Genomic DNA, 17,997 nt, shown 5'->3' with positions numbered 1-17,997 from the left:
AAAAGCTATACAGTATTCACTTTAATATACATTTGTTAAATGAATTACCAAAAGGCCAAGATTAGTCCAAGAAGTAAGGAACAAAAAAGGTTCTACCTTGTCAATAATGGACTGCATATGAGATTTGTGAGACTGGTCTCCATAAAGCAAAGAGGACCATTGGTCTGGTGCAATTCGTAAGCCTGCTTCCATAGCAATCTGCACTATCTGGGAGTCATGTTCTCGCCGCAGGGCTTCATAGGTTCTAAATTCTTCTTTCAGCTGCATCAAAGAAGAGTCTTCATCACGTTTGGTGACCTAATAAGACACAAATAATCTCATAATGAAGTAAAAAAAATTAGTTTATGCTTTATATGAACACATAATTTTTAACGTAACAATTTTAGCAGCAACAAGATTAAATGAATATACCATTTGCCTGCAAAATATTTTCTCCTCAACTTGTTGAGGTAGGTATATTGTTATCATCCCATTCTAAGTCAAGTTGGATTTAGGCCAACATTTTCTGGATAGGTCTTTCAGAAAGAATAAATACAGGCTGAAAATCTCTTATCCAAAATGCCTGGGCCAGAAGTGTTATCAGATTTCAGATTTTTTCAAATTTTGGAATATCTGCATTAAACCACTTGAATATCCTTACTCTGAAAATCTGAAATGCTCCAATGAGCATGTGAGCATCATGTTGGTGTTCAAAAAGTTTTGGATTTTGGATTTTTGTATAGTCAATCTGTATGTGCTGGAATGAAATCCAACGATTTGACAGACTTTAACATATACATGCAGTTTAAGGTGTGTATGTGTGTATATGCATTTTTTAAAAGAAAAAAACACTAATACGATTATATATTCTGAAAAACAATATGTTTCTTCTCCATAAATGTGGATTATGACTCTTGGGCTTGCCTGACAATGAGCTAGTTGGGATTGGTGACTGCAGAGCTTCAGATGCTGGTTTAACTCTAACAATGATTTAATTTGTACTTGGCTTAATTCTCCATGGAGTTTTGTGGGATGGGCTACTACCAGAAAGTGTAAAGTGTGAGATGCTAGACTAGAATAATTATAATGATTATGATTAAATAATATCATTTAGTAATAAAAATAGCTACCACGTTTTGAGCACCTGGCATGTGCCAGCCAATATATTAAATTATATTATTAACCATTATAGTACTGGATTAACTCATTGACTTCTCTTGTTGAGGTAGGTGTACTGTTATCACCCCAATAACTTACATTCTGAGTCAAGTTGGATTTAGGCCAAATGCTTAACAAATCAAAGCAAAATAATTAAGTCTAGCTTAAGATAACCTCTACCCTAACATATTTCAGAACACATTTTACCTTGTTAACCTTTTATTGCCATAAGGACTCATATTCTTCTTGTATATAATTCCTGTTTTTTTCCCTCTCACCAAAGAAACTACAAAATATTGTAATCAGGACTTCTAAGTCACACTGATAAAAAATTAATGTGAGTGGTGGCATGTGCCTGTAGTCCAGCTACTGAGGCTGAGCGGAAGGATTGCTTAAGCTCAAGAGTTGAAGGCCAGCCTGGGAACCACGGCAAGACTCTATCGCTCAAAAAACAAGTAAATAAATAAATGCATTCTATTCTTATTACAAGGAAGAAAGTCTAACTTACTTTTTGTTAGGAACATCTATATAAGACCAAATTGATAAAAATCAAGAACTACAGTCACAAAAACTGAATATATTGTGCCATTATTAAAAGGCAAGTCAAAAGACCAAATGCATATGTTTAGCACTCCCTCAATATATGCTGAACCTCATTAAAATGTAAAGTATGCTTTCTATATGTAACAATGGTTCCTTGAACTTGGCTCTCACCACTCAATCTTTAACTAAAAACAATCAAGGATTTCCAAGAGATGAAATGTCTAAGTCTCAGAACTTTATTCTACTAAGAAAGAACAAATTATCTTGCAGCTCAAAAGGCTTTTCCAATGGAAATACAGGAGACACTAAAAGGACACAGCCAGAATACAGCTGTATGGATACATATTCCTGCAAGGAAAATAATCATGACCTGAGTGAAAAAGCAGCTTTTTACAAATTTCCAATTTTCTTTATTCCTGTTTTTTTTTTTTTAGGTGGAGTCTTGCTCGTCACCCAGGCTAGAGTGCAGTGGCATGATCTTGGCTCACTGTAACCTCTGTCTCCCAGGTTCAAGCAATTCTCCTGCCTCACCATCCCCAGTAGCTGGGATTACAGGTGTGTGCCACCACAACTGGCTAATTATTTTTTATTTTTTATTTTTAGTACACACAGGTTTTTTCACTAAGTTGGCGAGGCTGGTCTCGAACTCAAATGATCTGCCCACCTCAGCCTCCCAAAGTGCTGGAATTACAGGCGTGAGCTACTGCGCCTGGCCATATTCCTGTTAATGCTTTAGAGTTCAGAGAGGTTCACTTCATGGGTATTCTGGGTTTTCTTGAGTCACGTATTCTTCTTTACAGGGGAGGGTTGAATGTTTTCTTTCCAAAGCTTCCTATACTGTATCTGTCTGGTGCTGTTAATGGATAACAATTAACAATGGAAGCAGACAGACGTTCCAGAATGTATTCTGAACTGCACTGTAAAATCATGTTACTCTAACCACTACAACAAGAGTGAGTTATTCAGAGACAATCTGGACCAGTTAAAGTAATTTTAGCTAGAGGTTCTTACAGCTTCAGTGGTACCTATAGAAAATAGAGGCCCATTTTCAACATATAGTCTGACTCCACAAAGACACAGAATAAGACCAGCATTTAGCTAGAGCTTTAAAAATTTTGTTTAAATGAAATCTATATGCTCTTCTGCTAATTTTGTAAACCATTTCCTCCTTCTCAAAGGATGAGAGAACAGAATTTAGTAGGATAGCTAATGTGGCATTTTTTTAGTTTATGAGTGTCAGATAACAAGAATGTGGTGATCTGAGAATGGATTTCCTTACAGCTAGCATGAATGAATTAATTTTTTTAAAGACACGGTTTTCAAGTACTGGTTATAAGCTGTGTCAGAATCAAGACAGTTTGATTTTTAAAAGTCAGGAAAATAGGCTGGGTGTGGTGGGTCATGCCTGTAATCCCAGCACTTTGGGAGACAGAGGTGGGCAGACCATCTGAGGTCAGGAGTTCAAGACCAGCCTGGCCAACATGGTGAAACCCTGTCTTTACTAAAAGTTAAAAAAAAAAAAATTAGCCAGGTATGGTGGCAGGCACCTGTAATCCCAGCTACTTAGAAGGCTGGAAGCAGGAGAACTGCTTGACCCAGAAGGCAGAGGATGCAGTGAGCCAAGACTACACCACTGTACTCTAGACTAGGTGACGGAGCAAGACTGCATCTCAAAAAAAAAGTCAGAAAAATAATACTGGATGAACAATAAATGATACATGGTGAGTAGCAATGTTTGAGGCGGTGCTTATTCAATTTGGGATAAGAGACTATGTCCAGCATTACCATATAGACTGAAATGGCAAATGGAACTTCATTACTGTATATGTGGAATTACACTAGGAGAAAATCTCTGAATAAAATTTATTTGGCTGGGCACGGTGGCTCACGCTTGTAATCCCAGCATTTTGGGAGGCTGAGGCGGGCAGATCACCTGAGGTCAGGAGTTTGAGACCAGCCTGGCCAACATGGTGAAACTCCGTCTCTACTAAAAACACAAAAATTAGCCGGGCATGGTGATGGGCACCTGTAATCCCAGCTACTCGGGAGGCTGAGACAGGAGAATCGCTTGAACCCAGGAGGTGGAGGCTGCAGTGAGCAGAGATCGTGCACTACACTCCAGCCTGGGCAACAGCAAGACTTCATCTCAAAAAAATAAAAATAAATAAATAAAATTTATTTGTGCTTCAATAACTCTGTCTTCAGACCAATTCTGCACAGTCTTGGTAAGAAATTGACATAGTTTCTTAGTCTCTTCGAATACAAAAATCTATAAACCTTGATTTGATCTATGTTGTTCAATATCGAACATACAAAAACTCAATATAATAGGATTTAACTATAATAAGACACCATCTACATTCTTTAAAATAATACAGAAAAATTGCTGAAATTGGCCGGGCGCGGTGGCTCAAGCCTGTAATCCCAGCACTTTGGGAGGCCGAGGCGGGCGGATCACAAGGTCAGGAGATCGAGACCACAGTGAAACCCCGTCTCTACTAAAAATACAAAAAATTAGCCGGGCGCGGTGGCGGGCGCCTGTAGTCCTAGCTACTCAGGAGGCTGAGGCAGGAGAATGGCGTGAACCCAGGAGGCGGAGCTTGCAGTGAGCCGAGATCGCGCCACTGCACTCCAGCCTGGGCAACAGCGTGAGACTCCGTCTCAAAAAAAAAAAAAAAAAAAAAAAAGAAAAATTGCTGAAATTTCCTGAAAAGACACAGGCAACTTTATTAAACTCAAAGTTTTACTACTTAAGTTTGGGGAAATAACAATGCTTCCTTTCAAGCTGAGCTTTAATGTAGGTTCATACCTTGAAACAGGAGGCTCTATAAAGGAGCTGAACAACATGCCCAATGCTAGTTTTAGAGGCTTGAGGAAACCGTGGCTCCAACCTTTGCACCACAAAGAGAACCAATACTTTTCTTGACAAAGCAGAACCATCTTCTAAGGCCAGCAGAACCAGTTTTAAAGCTTCCTCCTGCATTGCTAGGGAAAGTTGGGCAAAACCAAAATTTATCAAGTACATAGATAAGATAAATCCATTTATTAGAAGGGGAATATTTAATCATTTCTGCAGCTATTCACTCAATTAACTGGCAATACAATAAGATTAACCAGCAACACACTTTTACACCATTTTTGTGGGCAATTTTGTATTACATTCTATATATTTTATAAAGAAAACAGATAAGTGATTAATACATTTAAGAAAAACTTCTATCAAAATGAATGAACTTCCTGCTACAGGTGTGAAAAAAAGGAAAAATTTAAAAACTTTAAAAAAGAAACAACTTTTGGCACTAAGAGAAAAGTTTTAAGTTCACTTAGTAAGTCCACTAAGTTATGTGGAATTGCCCAAGCCATGAACATCAAACAAGACATTAGTTGGTAACAATAAAATACTGCAAAGAACTAGGCTTTGTACATCACTTATAATTCCTACATCATAATTTCAGAACTACCAGCAGAATAAATATCAAAACTTAATTATGTACCTGGTCCAAGGAACTGGCATCCTCTAGCCCTTACTGCTGCCCAAAGATTGGAAGAGAGTTGCTGAGGATTCTGGTGCTGGAGAATGAGCTCTGTAACTGTTCGTTCACCTAAAGATCGAGCTGCCCTCATAGCACGAATCCTGCCTTCTTCTTCTACTAGTTGACAGTGGACTAGAGTCACAAGTTTCCTCTGCATTGGGCGACTCAGAACACTCTGGGTAGTGCTGTTCAGACCCACTCCTTTAAATGAGGAAAGAAGTTATTCCTAGGTTCAAAATGCAATTTTAAAGTCCAGGAGCAATTTTTCTGTTGGGTTAACTTGTGGGTATGTGAATAGACAACAGTATTTAAAAGAAACAACAAATAAAACCACACACGTAAAGCTTACTTATGTATATATCTTTAAAGTATACAAATGTATACATGAGTTATCTCATGTGCACTTAACATTCATTATGACATTAAATATACCATTACTCATTTTTATCATAGAGGAAGAAAGAAAAAAGGACTAGACAACATTGATAATTAGTTTATAATCTAAATCTTGAGGTCCTAAGAGTTCTGGTATATTATTTCAGAGGGGTTAATTTTACTTTCCTAATTAAATAGTAAGCCCTTTCTGTGCAAAAATGGCAACTTCCATATTTATTATACCGCCTATAGCATAGCATATAAAACTGGATAGAAGGCAAACCATTCAGAGTTGTCAAATGATGGAAAGCACTTCCGAGGTAAGTAGTTACATTTGCTTTTATGATCATTCAAATAATGTTTCCATCATCACATAAACTCAAAATTCACTATTTTATTTGCTGTGGTTTGTGTAATGATATTTAGCACAAAATGAGTTTAGTTTACAATTGGTAAATTTCATTAACATTCGCTTAATAGCTCACAATTTTTATGGTAACAAGTTTCTTTAGTAGACATTTACTCAGTATGGATAATTGCATCAAATTTACCTCTAGTTAGGTTTTTTGGGAATTCCTCAGGACTTATAATACATAGGATTATGTACTGAGTATTTAAAACAGCAATTTTACTCTAAATAAGAAACAAAAACAAACTTACCTCTAGCACTGCTGAGCGGTTTTAAGTACAATGCTAATTCTTCTACACATTTCTTAGCTTCCTCATAATGCTTTGTGTCTTCAACCCCACTACATAAAGTAATAGGCTGCTGCTCAGGGACCTGGAGGCCAAAAGAAAAGATCTGTATGAGTGCTCGATTCATTAATTAAATGTTTTATTTAGCATAGTTTATACACTCATAATGCTAACACTGGCAACATCAAAACACCCACTAAATTTACTGAATTCTTTCAAAAGATCTTTCCTATTAACATGTATCTTTGCATTCCTTTGTTTTGTTTCTCTAACAGCCTAATTAAGATATAATCCACATACTATACAACTGACTGGTTTAAAGTATATACAATTCCATGGTTTTCAGTATATTCACAGTTGTGCAAACATAACCACAATGAACTTTAGAATCTTTTCATTAGCCCAAAAAGAAACACAGTACCCTTTTAACAATTACCCCTTATTTTTTCCCAACCATCCACCAACCTTTGGAGAGATGAATCTATTTTCTATGGATTTGCCTATTCTGGACATTTCATACAAGCAAAATCAACACAATATATAGTCTTTTCTGACTTGCTTCTTTCACTTAACAATGTTTTCAAAGGTCTTCCAGGTTGTATCAGTACTTCATTTTCATCACTGAATAACATTCCATTGTATAAATATACCACACTTTATTTATACAATCATCAATTGACAGACTATTTTTGACTATTATGAATAATGCTGCTATGAACATCTGTGTACAAGTTTCTGTGGACAAAAGTTTTTGTTTCTCTTTGGTATATACCTAGGAATCTGTATTTAACCTTTTGAAAAACTGCCAAGCTATTTTCCAAAAGCAGAGTAGCATTTTATATGCCTACCAGGAGTGTATAAGGGTTCCAATTCTTCTACATTTAATGTAGAAAGATAATTCTTCTACTTATTATTATCTTTTTTATTATAGCTATCCTGTTGGGTGGAAAGTAGTAATTCATTGTGGTTTTTCTAAATTTTATTTTAAATTAATAATAATTGCATATATTTATGGGGTACGACGTGACGTTTTGATTGATACGTTTACAACATGAGATGACTAAAGCAGGTTAATTAACAAATTCATCACCTCACTTTTTTTTTCGTAGATTTTAAATAAAATCTACTCTTTTAGCAATTTTGAAACATACAATGTATTACTATTTATAGTCACTATTCTGTGCAACAGATCACTAAAGGTATTTATCTGGTCTAACTGAAGCTTTGTATTCTTTGATAATTATCTCTTCTTCCCATCTACCTTCCTCTGACTTCATTATGTTTTGATTTGTATTTCCCTGATAGCTAATGATGTTGACCATCCTTTCATATGCTTATTATACACTTGTATATCTTCTCTGGAGGAATGTCTATTCAGATCTTTTACCCATTTTGCCTAGTAAACTTTATTTTGTAGAACAGTTTTAGATTTACAAAAAAGTGGCAAAGATAGTACACAGAATTCTCATTATCCTGTATTCAGTTTCCCCTATTATTATTATTATTATTATTATTATTTTTGAGATGGAGTCTCCCTCTGTCACCCAGGCTGGAGTGCAGTGGCACCATCTTGGCTCACTGCAACCTCCGCCTCCTGGGTTCAAGTGATTCTTCTGCCTCAGCTTCCCAAGTAGCTGGGACTACAGGAGCGAGCAACCACGCCCAGCTAACAGTTTCCCCTATTATTAACATCTTACATTGGTATGGTACATTTGTTAAAATTAATGAGCCAATATCAACATATTCATAATTAACAACTAAAATCCATATGTTAATCAGATATCCTTAGTTTTCAACTAATGTTCTTTCTCAGTTCCAGGATCCCATTCAGGATACCGTATTACAGTTAGTCTTCAAAGATAGAGTCTTGCTGTGTCACTCAGGCTGGAGTGCAGTGGCAGCATCTGGGCTCACTGCAACCTCTGCCTCCCAGGTTCAAGTGATCCCCCACCTCAGACTCCTGAGTAGCTGGGACTGTAGGCACACGCCACCACACCCAGCTAATTTTGTATTGTTTTGTAGAGATGGGGGTCCCACTACATCGTCCAGACTAGCCTCAAACTCCTGGGCTCAGGCCATCCACCCACCTTGGCCTCCCTCTCTCCCTCCATGTCTCTCCCTTTTTTTTTTTTTAAGTTGAGACAAAGTATCACTCTGTCGCCCAGGTTGGAGTACAGTGGCATAATCTCGGCTCACTGCAACTTCCACTTACCAGGTTCAAGAGATTCTCATGCCTCAGTCTCCCGAGTAGCTAGGATTATAGGCATGCGCCACCACGCCCAGCTAATTTTGTGCATTTTTAGTAGGATGGGATTTCACTGTGTTGGCCAGGCTGGTCTCCAACTCCCGGCCTCAAGTGATCTGCCCAACTCAGCCTCCCAAAGCGCTGGGATTACAGGTGTGAGCCACTGCGCTGGCCCTTCCATGTCTCTTTAAGCTCCTCTTGGCTTGGACAGCTTTCTCAGACTTTCCTTGTTTTAATGACCTTGACAGTTTTGAGGAGTACTGGTCTGGTATGTTGCAGAATGCCCCTAAACTGGGATCTAGGATCTGTCATTTTTCTCATGAGTATACTGTGGTTATGGATTTTTGGAAGATCATAGGGGAAAATTACCATTTTTATCACAGCACATCAAAGCTACACACCACCAACATGACTTATTACTGCTGATGTTAAATTTGATCAGCTGGTTTAGTCAGTGTTTACCAGGTTTCTCCACTATAAAGTTCCATAATCTCCCACCTTCCAAACTGTACTTTTTGGAAGGAGTCACTATGCATAGCCCACACACACTCTCCATCCTTGAGAGCAGAATATTTATGTAATTAATTTGGAATTCTGCATGGGAGATTTGTTTCTTTCTTCCATTTATTTATTCAATCATTTAATTTTATCATGTAGACTCAAGGATATTTATCTTATACCTGGGTTATAATCCAATTCCATTTATTTTGTTGTTCAAACTGTTTTAGCTTTGGCCACTGAGAGCTCTTTCAGTTGGCTCCTGTGTGCCTTTGATATAGCCCCCATTACTCTGTGTATGTGTCTGTGTGTGTTTTGAATACTTCTCTATACTTTCCAGTGCTACAAGCTACTCCAGACTCATTTTGTGTATTTCCTGTCTCAGTCTTAGAATTAGCCATTTCTCCAAGGAACTCTGGTTCCCTTTATTGGAGAATGGTATTAGAAACCAAGATATGAATGCTATGTATACACATTGCTATTGGGGTGCTGTTCTTTCTAGGCCATCTTAGATGACAGAGCAAGGAAATATGTCAGTGTAATAACCCGAGATATACACGTATCTATTTCTGTATATAACTATCTGTATCCATATCAAGCTAAAAATGAGTTCATATTGATGCCTCCAACTCTAATCCATTACCACATGAATCATTCTAACCTCTTCCTCCTTGCTTATCTGTAAACTGGCTCCAACCATTTGCCATTCATTTACTTAACTGTTCAATTCTAATATGTATTATATATACAGCAGTATCAGAATTCATACCCCCGTGGGAAAAGACTACAGTACACTGCTTATAGATAATATCTTCCTCTATCTTTAATCTTACACAATCCTCTTTCTCCTCCACCCCTTTAGTGAAATTGTTTCATATACTTCAGATTGTTTTCCATAATCTTTGTAAAATTCTACAATTTTTGCAAATTCAGTGTCATATAGCCACAATTACAGAATCATAAAGAACAGCTTTACTGCCCTAAGAAATACTGTTTTACCAATTCAATCCTCCCTCCCTACTCCTGAATCCATGGCAACCACTGATACTTCTATTGTTGCTATGGTTTTGCCTTTTACAGATATCATAAAATTGGAATCATACAGTATGTGGCCTTTTCATACTGGTATCTTTCACTTAGCAATGATATACATTGAGATGTATCTATGTCTTTTTGTGACAGCTATGTCTTTTTATTACTTCATTTTATACAATGTTCCATTGCATGGATATACCCCTGTTTATCCATTCACCTATTAAAAGATATCTCAACGGCTTCCATTTTTTGGCAATCATGAATAAAGTTGTTATAAATAGTCATGTGCGGGTTTCTGTGTAGACATAAATTTTCAAGTTAACTGGGTAAATAGCTATTATGTTAAGCTTGTAAAGAAACTGCCAAACTGTCTTGCAAAGTGGCTATCCCATTTTTCATTTCCAAAAGGATGAGAGTTTTTGTTGCTCCATATCCTCACCAGCATTTGGTGTTGCTAATGTTTTGGATTTTGGTCATTCTAATTTGTGTGTAGTGGTTTCTCACTTGCTTTAATTTGCAATTACTTAAAGACAAACTGCTCAGCTACTTTTCATTTTGCTGATTTGCCATCTGTATAATCTATTTGACGAGGTGATTGTTCAGCTCTTTGTCCATTTTAAAAATTGGGTTGTCTTTTTATCACTGAGTTGTACGAGTTCCTTATATATTTTACATGTAAGTCTTTATCAGAAATAGGATTTTACAATTGTTTTCTCACATTCTGTGGGTTGTTCATTTTGCTTTCTTGTTGGTATCTTTTTTTTTTGTTGTCACTGTTGTTTTTGAGATACGGTCTCATTCTGTCGCCCAAGCTAGAGTGTAGTGCTGTGATCGAGGCTCAACTGCAGCCTCAATCTGGTGATCAGGCTCAGGTGATGCTCCCACTTCAGTCTCATAGATAGGTGGGACTACAGGCATGTGCCACCACATCCAGCAATTTTTTTTTTTTTTTTAATTTTCTGTAGAGATGGGGTTTTGCCATGTTGCCTAGGTGGGTCTCAAATGATACATCCATCTTGGCCTCTTGGGCTCCGGTGATGCTACCTCAGCCTCACAGACAGGTGGGACTACAGGTATGTGCCACCATACCCAGCAATTTTTTTTTTTTTTTTTTTTTTTGTATTTTCTGTAGAGATGGAGTTTTGCCATGTTGCCTAGGCCGGTCTCAAACGATCCATCCATCTTGACCTCCCACAGTGCTGGGATTACAGACGTGAGCCACTGTGTCCGGCCAATTGTTCATATCTTTGAAACACAGTTTTTAATTTTGATGAAGTTCAACTTATCTTTTTCTTTTGTTCCTTGTGCTTTTTGGTGTCATATCTTAAAAAAACCCACTGCCTACTCCATGGTCATGAAGACTTACGCCTATATTTTCTTCTAAGAGTTTAGTAGTTTTAGTTCTTATATTTAGCCTTTGATCCATTTTGAGTTAATATGAGTAAATGTTTATTCAAGTTTTAAGTTTCTTTTAAACAATGATCTGTAGTCTTCAAAATATAGTTTTACTTTTTTTTTTTCTTTTTGACAGAGTCACTCTGTTACCCAGGTTGGAGGGCAGTAGCATGATTTTAGCTCACTGCAACCTCTGCCTACTGGGTTCAAGCAAGTCTCATGCCTCAGCCACCTAAGTAGCTGGGATTACAGGTGGGCACCTTCATGCCTGGCTAATTTTTGTATTTTTTTTGGTAGAGATGGGGTTTCACCTTGTTGGCCAGGCTGGTCTTGGAACTCCTGGCCTCAAGAGATCTGCTAGCCTCGGCCTCCCAAACTATTGGGATTACAGACATGAGCCACTGCACCCAGCCTAATTTTACATTTCTTTTGTTAAATATATTCTTAATATTTTTTTAATGCTCTTGTAGATGAAATTGATTTCTATTTTCAGATTGTCCATTGCTAGTGTATAGAAATACAACATATATATTATTTATTTAACAAATCTTCATTAAGGGCCTACTATGTGCCAGAAAGTCTTATGTGTGTAAGAAAACTATTATTAATGTATTATATGGATGAAAGTATGCAACACTAGCTGGGTGTGGTGGCTCATGCCTGTATTCCCAGTACTCTGGCAAGTCGAGACAGGTGTATCACTTGAGGCCAGGAGTTTGAGACCAGCATAGTCAATGTGGCGAAACCCTGTCTCTACTAAAAATACAAAAATTAGCTGGGTATGGTGGTACACACCTGTAATCCCAGCTACTTGGGAGGCTGAAGCACGAGAATCACTTGAACCTGAGAGGCGGAGATTGCAGTGAGCCAAGATGATGCCACTGTACTCCAGCCTGGATGACAGAGTAAAGAAAAAAGAAAGAAAGAAATTATGAAACACTGTAAACACATTTTTACACCTTAGAAACACTTTTGCTTTTTCAGACAACTGATATTTATATATTCATCCTATATCCTGCAACTTTGCCTAGTTTTTTGTTTCTAATAGCTTTTCCTTTGTAGATTCCTTAACATTTTCTATATATTAGACCATGCCATCTGTGAATGAGATTGTTTTTATTTTTTACTTCTTATCTGAACGTCATTGGTTTAATTTACTTGCCTAATTGCCCTGACTAGAAGGTCCTGTATGATGTTCAACAGAAATAGTTAAGAGTGGAGATCCTTAACTCGTTCCTGATCTTAAAGAAAAAGCTTCTAGTCTTTCGCCATTCAGTATGTTAGCTGTGGGTTTTTCATCCACGTCCTTTGGGTTGAAGTTTTTTTCCTAGTTGTTTCAGTGCTTTTATTATGAAAAGGTACTGGATTTTGCCAAATGCTTTTTCTGTGTCTATTGAGATGATCATATGTGTGCAATTTTGCAACTTTTACTGATATAGTGAATTACATTAATTGGTTTGCAGATGTTAAATCAACCTTACATTCCTAGGACAAATTGGTGATGATATATTTTAAAGTCTAATTTAAATTTATTTTTTCTTTTTCCTTTTAGATGAAAGGAAAATTTAGGAAATCTTTTTTATTGTGATAATATATACATAACACAAAATTTACTATCTTAACCATTTTTGAGTCTATAAAGCATTAAGTGTGTTCTAATGGTTCCCAAACGTTGTGCTATAGTTTTTGTCACCTTTCTCATCTTTCATTTCAGTTAATATCTACTGAGTAAAACTGCCTGAAGCAGCTGCACCTTCACTACTGAGTAAAGTGCAGTGGTTTTATGAACAATAGTTTTCTCAATGTTAAAAAAGGTCCTTATGACTTACCTCTTAGGTTTCTTTTCTTTTTCTGAGACAAGGTCTCACTCTGTCACCCAGGCTGGAGTGCAGTGGCGCGATCTTGGCTCACTGCAACCTCCGCCTCCTGGGTTCAAGGGATTCTCGTACCTCGGCCTCCCAAGTAGCTGGGATTACAGGCACACACCACCACACCCAGCTCATTTTTTTGTATTTGCAGTAGGGACAGGGTTTCACCATGTTGGCCAGGCTGGTCTCAAACTCCTGACCTCAAATGATCCACCCGTCTTGGCCTCCCAAAGTGCTGGGATTACAGACATGAGCCATCACACCCGGCCTTAGGTTTCTCTAGTGATCTGCATAGCTAGGTTTATTGAATATCTGACAAGATTAAATGGATGCTACTGTACTATGACTAAAAAGCACTAGACTACCACAATAAATCTAACATGCTGAAATAAAGGATTTACAGTACCAAATAGAATTATACCTATTTAAATAGAAGGCAATGTTACCCAATTTTAATTCAACAGGTTTCTCTCAGGAGAAAAACACGCACAACACACACACACACACACACACACACACACACACAGAGAAAGAGAGACATAGAGAGAGAAAGAGAGAGAGAAATTTAAAAGTATTAAGTCACCCATCTTACCTGAGCACCCACGAGCTGCAGCAATGCTGAGTTCACAGGGAGGAGCTCAATGTCTGTATTGATAGTGGTCTGGTCAAATGGGCAAGCCTTGCGGTGGAGTTTATTCAGGCACATCTTGCAGACAGTATGGCCACAACCCAAACTGATGGGCTTTCGAATTGTTTCGTCGAAAGTCTGAGTGCAAATTGGGCAGGAGAGGAAATCCGTCCATTGTGGAGCTTGTACAGGCATTGCTTCTGGAGTTACAATTCACGAACACAAACACACACGCAAATCTAAAGCAAAGATTCCACTGGAATCAAAATCTTTGAAAAAAAGTTTATCTTTTTTTTTTTTTAAATATCTTCTGTAGATACAGTCAGCACATAGTGTGAAATATAACCTGGAAAACAAAGAAAAAGGAAAAAAATTGAGTGTCTTCCTTTTCAATTAAACTGTTGAAAAAGAACCACAAGTCCAGTCTTATTTCACAACTTTTTATACCACATTTGTATTACTGTAATCCATCTTTTTACACTTTTACAGAATTACAGCCATGATAAAACATCTAGTTCCATTCCCTCATTTTAGAGATGGGAAGTAGTCCCCTGCCTGAGAGGAGATTTGTAGTAATAAAGTTCCATCCAGGACCCCAGTCTCTTAAGTTTATCTAAGTCCCTGATTTTTTTTTTTTTTTTGAGATGGAATTTCACTCTTGTTGCCCAGGCTGGAGTGCAATGGTGCAACCTCCATCTCCTGGGTTCTAGCAATTATCCTGCCTCAGCCTCTCAAGTAGCTGGGATTACAGGCATGCGCCACCATGCCTGACTAATTTTGTATTTTTAGTAGAGAGGGGGTTTCTCCATGTTGGTCAGGCTGGTCTCGAACTCTTGACCTCAGGTGATCCTCCCCTCTCGGCATCCCAAAGTGCTGGGATTACAGGTGTGAGCCACCATGCCCGGCTAAATCTCTAATTTTTAAAAAATAAATATATCTAAAAATTAATCTTGGCTGGGTACAGTGGCTCACGCCTGTAATCCCAGCAATTTGGGAGGCCAAGGCGGGCAGATTCCTCGAGGTCAGGAGTTCGAGACAAGTCTGGCCAACCTGGTGAAACCCCATGTCCACTAAAAATACAAAAATTAGCCAGGCGTGGTGGCAGGCGCCTGTAATCCCAGCTACTCAGGAGGCTGAGGTGGGAGAATCACTTGAACCCAGGAGGCAGAGGTTGCAGTGAGCCGAGATCTGCCATTGCACTCCAGTCTGGGGAACAAGAGCGAAACTCAGTCTCAGAAAAAAAAAAAAAAAAAAAAAGCAAAAAAAAAAAAGCTTTGTTGGGGAAGGGGGTAGAGGGAGGGAAGAATTAACGACCAAGACATAAATAACTTTTGATGACAAGGCGCGGTGTCTCAGGTTTGTAATCCCAGCACTTTGGGAGGCTGAGGCGGGTGGGTCACTTGAGGTCAGGAGTTCGAGATCAGACTGGCCAACATGGTGAAACCCCATCTCTACCAAAAATATAAAAAATTAGCCAGCGTGGTGGTGCGTGGCTGTAATCCCAGCTACTCGGGAAGCTGAGTGAGGAGAACTGCTTGAACCCAGGAGGTGGAGGTTGCGGTGAGCCGAGATCCACCACTGCACTCCTGCCTGGGTGACACAGTGAGACCCCATCTCAAAACAAAAAAAAAACTTTTGACAACATAAGAATATTTTAAAAGTAGAAACAATTTACACAAACATATGTTTCCTCTGTATTTATACCACAATCTCAACAGACTCATACAAATTTTTCAGGCTGGGTGTGATGGTTCATGCCTATAATTCCAGCACTTTGAGAGGCTGAGATGGGAGGATTGCTTGAGCCCAGGAGTTTGAGACCAGCCTAGGTAACACAGGGAGACCCTGTCTCTACAAAAATTAGCCAGGCGTGGTGGCATGCACCTGTGGTCCCAGCGACCCAGGAAGCTAAGGGCTAAGGTAGGAGGATCACTTGAGCCCAGAAGTTTGAGGCTGCCTTGAGCCACGAACACGTGACTGCACTCTAGCCTGGGTGACAAAGCAAGACCCCATCTCAAAAACAAAAAGAAAAAAGAAAAAAGAACAAAAAGAAATACTATTCCATTCCCAGGAAAAATTAAATTTAGTTAGATGACACAAAAATGTTTTACTGGTCTTTACTATGTGTTCAGTACTAGGGATAAAAAATTATAAGTCATTCTAAGTCCACATGGAGCTTGCACTGTTTCTTTCACTAAACATATTAACAGCAATCACACAACTAAATATATGATTGCAAGTTATGGTAAGTGATATGTAGGTGAAGTATAGGGAGATACAAGCATATATAACAGAGGCAACCTGACCAAATTAGGGTAGAGCTGATGTACAGTTAAGTGATATTTATGGAAAGATTTTGAAGATGACTGCTGAATGAAAGTTAAGGGAAGAATAATGTTTAATATGTGTGATATAGATTCTAGGTAAAGAAACAGCATAACCATAGATTCTGAGACTAGAAAGAATATAGTACAGATGAGGCCAGGCACGGTGGCCCACACCTGTAATCTCCAGCACTTTGGGAGGCGGAGGCAGGCTGATCACCTGAGGTCAGGAGTTTGAGACCAGACTGACCAACATGGAGAAATCCCGTCTCTACTAACAATACAAAATTGGTCAGGCATGGTGGCACAATGCCTGTAATCTCAGCTACTTGGGAGGCTGAGGCAGAAGAATCACTTGAACCTGGGAGACGAAGGTTGCGGTGAGCCAAGAGGGCGCGCCACTGCACTCCAGCCTGGTAAACAAGAGCAAAACTCCTTTTCAAAAAAAAAAAAAAGAATATAGTACAAATGGGGAGCTAAAAAAAAGAAAAACAACAGTGAAACCAAAACCAAACAAAACACAGAATAGACAGCAAGAGGTATGAGATGAGACTAAAGAATTAGCAAGGACCAGCTGGGCGCGGTGGCTCACACGTGTAATCCCAGCACTTTGGGAGGCCAAGGTGTGCAAATCATGAAGTCAGGAAATTGAGACCATCCTGGCTAACACGGTGAAACCCCATCTCTACTAAAAATACAAAAAAATTAGCCGGACATGGTGGCAAGCACCTGTAGTCCCAGCTACTTGGGAGGCTGAGGCAGGAGAATGGCATGAACCTGGGAGGCAGAGCTTGAAGTGAGCCGAGATTGCGCCACTGCACTCCAGCCTGGGCGACAGAGCGAGACTCAGTCTCAAAAAAAAAGAATCATCAAGGACCAAAGAACACAGGATCTTCTAACTTATATGATGGTATTTGGTTACTATGTGAAGAGTAGTGTAAAGCCACTGAAGGGGCAGGAGGTGACTCACTTTATTGTTTTGAAAGTTATCCTGTGATATTATTCTCACCAGTCACACACAGTCCACTATGATCTCCTTCAACGCTCAACTAGGAAGAGTAACAACTATATGCCTATTCTCACTCTTGGGCCCTAAAGCACTCATATGCTGATACACCAGCATGATGCTTACTTTAAGAAAACCTGATACGCAAAAACTCTAATATGGAAAACAGATTGATTACAGTGATTGTCCATATTAAAGAAAGATAATAAATTTTACAAGGTATTTATAATAAGATTTAAAAGACTAGAAATCGATGTAATTGAAAAAATTGGGCTGGGTGTGGCGGCTCACGCCTGTAATCCCAGCACTTTGGGAGGTCGAGGCGGGCGGATCACCTGAGGTCAGGAGTTTGAGACCAACCTGGTCAACATGGTGAAACCCTATCTCTACTAAAAATACAAAAATTAGCCTGGCGTGGTGATGGGCACCTGTAATCCCAGCTACTCGGGAGGCTGAGGCAATTGGACTGCTTGAACCCGGGAGGGGGAGGTTGCGGTGAGCCGAAATCACGCCATTGCACTCTAGATAAACAGAGACATACCAGTGCTATGAAAATGTATGGAAAGAGACTCAAAATACATTAAGTAAAAAAACAAAAACAAAACAAAAAACAAGACTTGCAGACCAATACATATTACATCACTTGTGCTGAGGGAAAAGAACCCTTACATATTAGTCTATGTATTAATGTATGTAAATGGATGGAAGAAAAAG

At 38.7% G+C, this 17,997-nt stretch overlaps 1 protein-coding gene across 5 annotated transcripts in view; it reads right to left on the bottom strand.

The window, feature by feature from the left end:
* The window catches only part of RC3H1 (ring finger and CCCH-type domains 1), a 91,999-nt gene that overhangs the window by 48,710 nt on the left and 25,292 nt on the right, over positions 1–17,997 (bottom strand). For all 5 annotated transcript variants that reach the window (XM_050766999.1, XM_050767003.1, XM_050767023.1 and 2 more), the window contains exons 2-6: positions 13,918–14,299; positions 6,249–6,369; positions 5,175–5,414; positions 4,490–4,665; positions 97–297 (exon numbers count right to left, since the gene is read on the bottom strand). In XM_050766999.1, coding sequence (XP_050622956.1) covers positions 97–297; positions 4,490–4,665; positions 5,175–5,414; positions 6,249–6,369; positions 13,918–14,148 — 969 coding nt within the window. In that variant the 5' untranslated portion in view covers positions 14,149–14,299. The remainder of the gene's footprint in view (positions 1–96; positions 298–4,489; positions 4,666–5,174; positions 5,415–6,248; positions 6,370–13,917; positions 14,300–17,997) is intronic.

Source organism: Macaca thibetana, chromosome 1 (assembly GCF_024542745.1).
Source record: "Macaca thibetana thibetana isolate TM-01 chromosome 1, ASM2454274v1, whole genome shotgun sequence".
Lineage (NCBI taxonomy): Eukaryota > Metazoa > Chordata > Mammalia > Primates > Cercopithecidae > Macaca > Macaca thibetana.
This window is presented reverse-complemented; position numbering and strand designations above follow the sequence as displayed.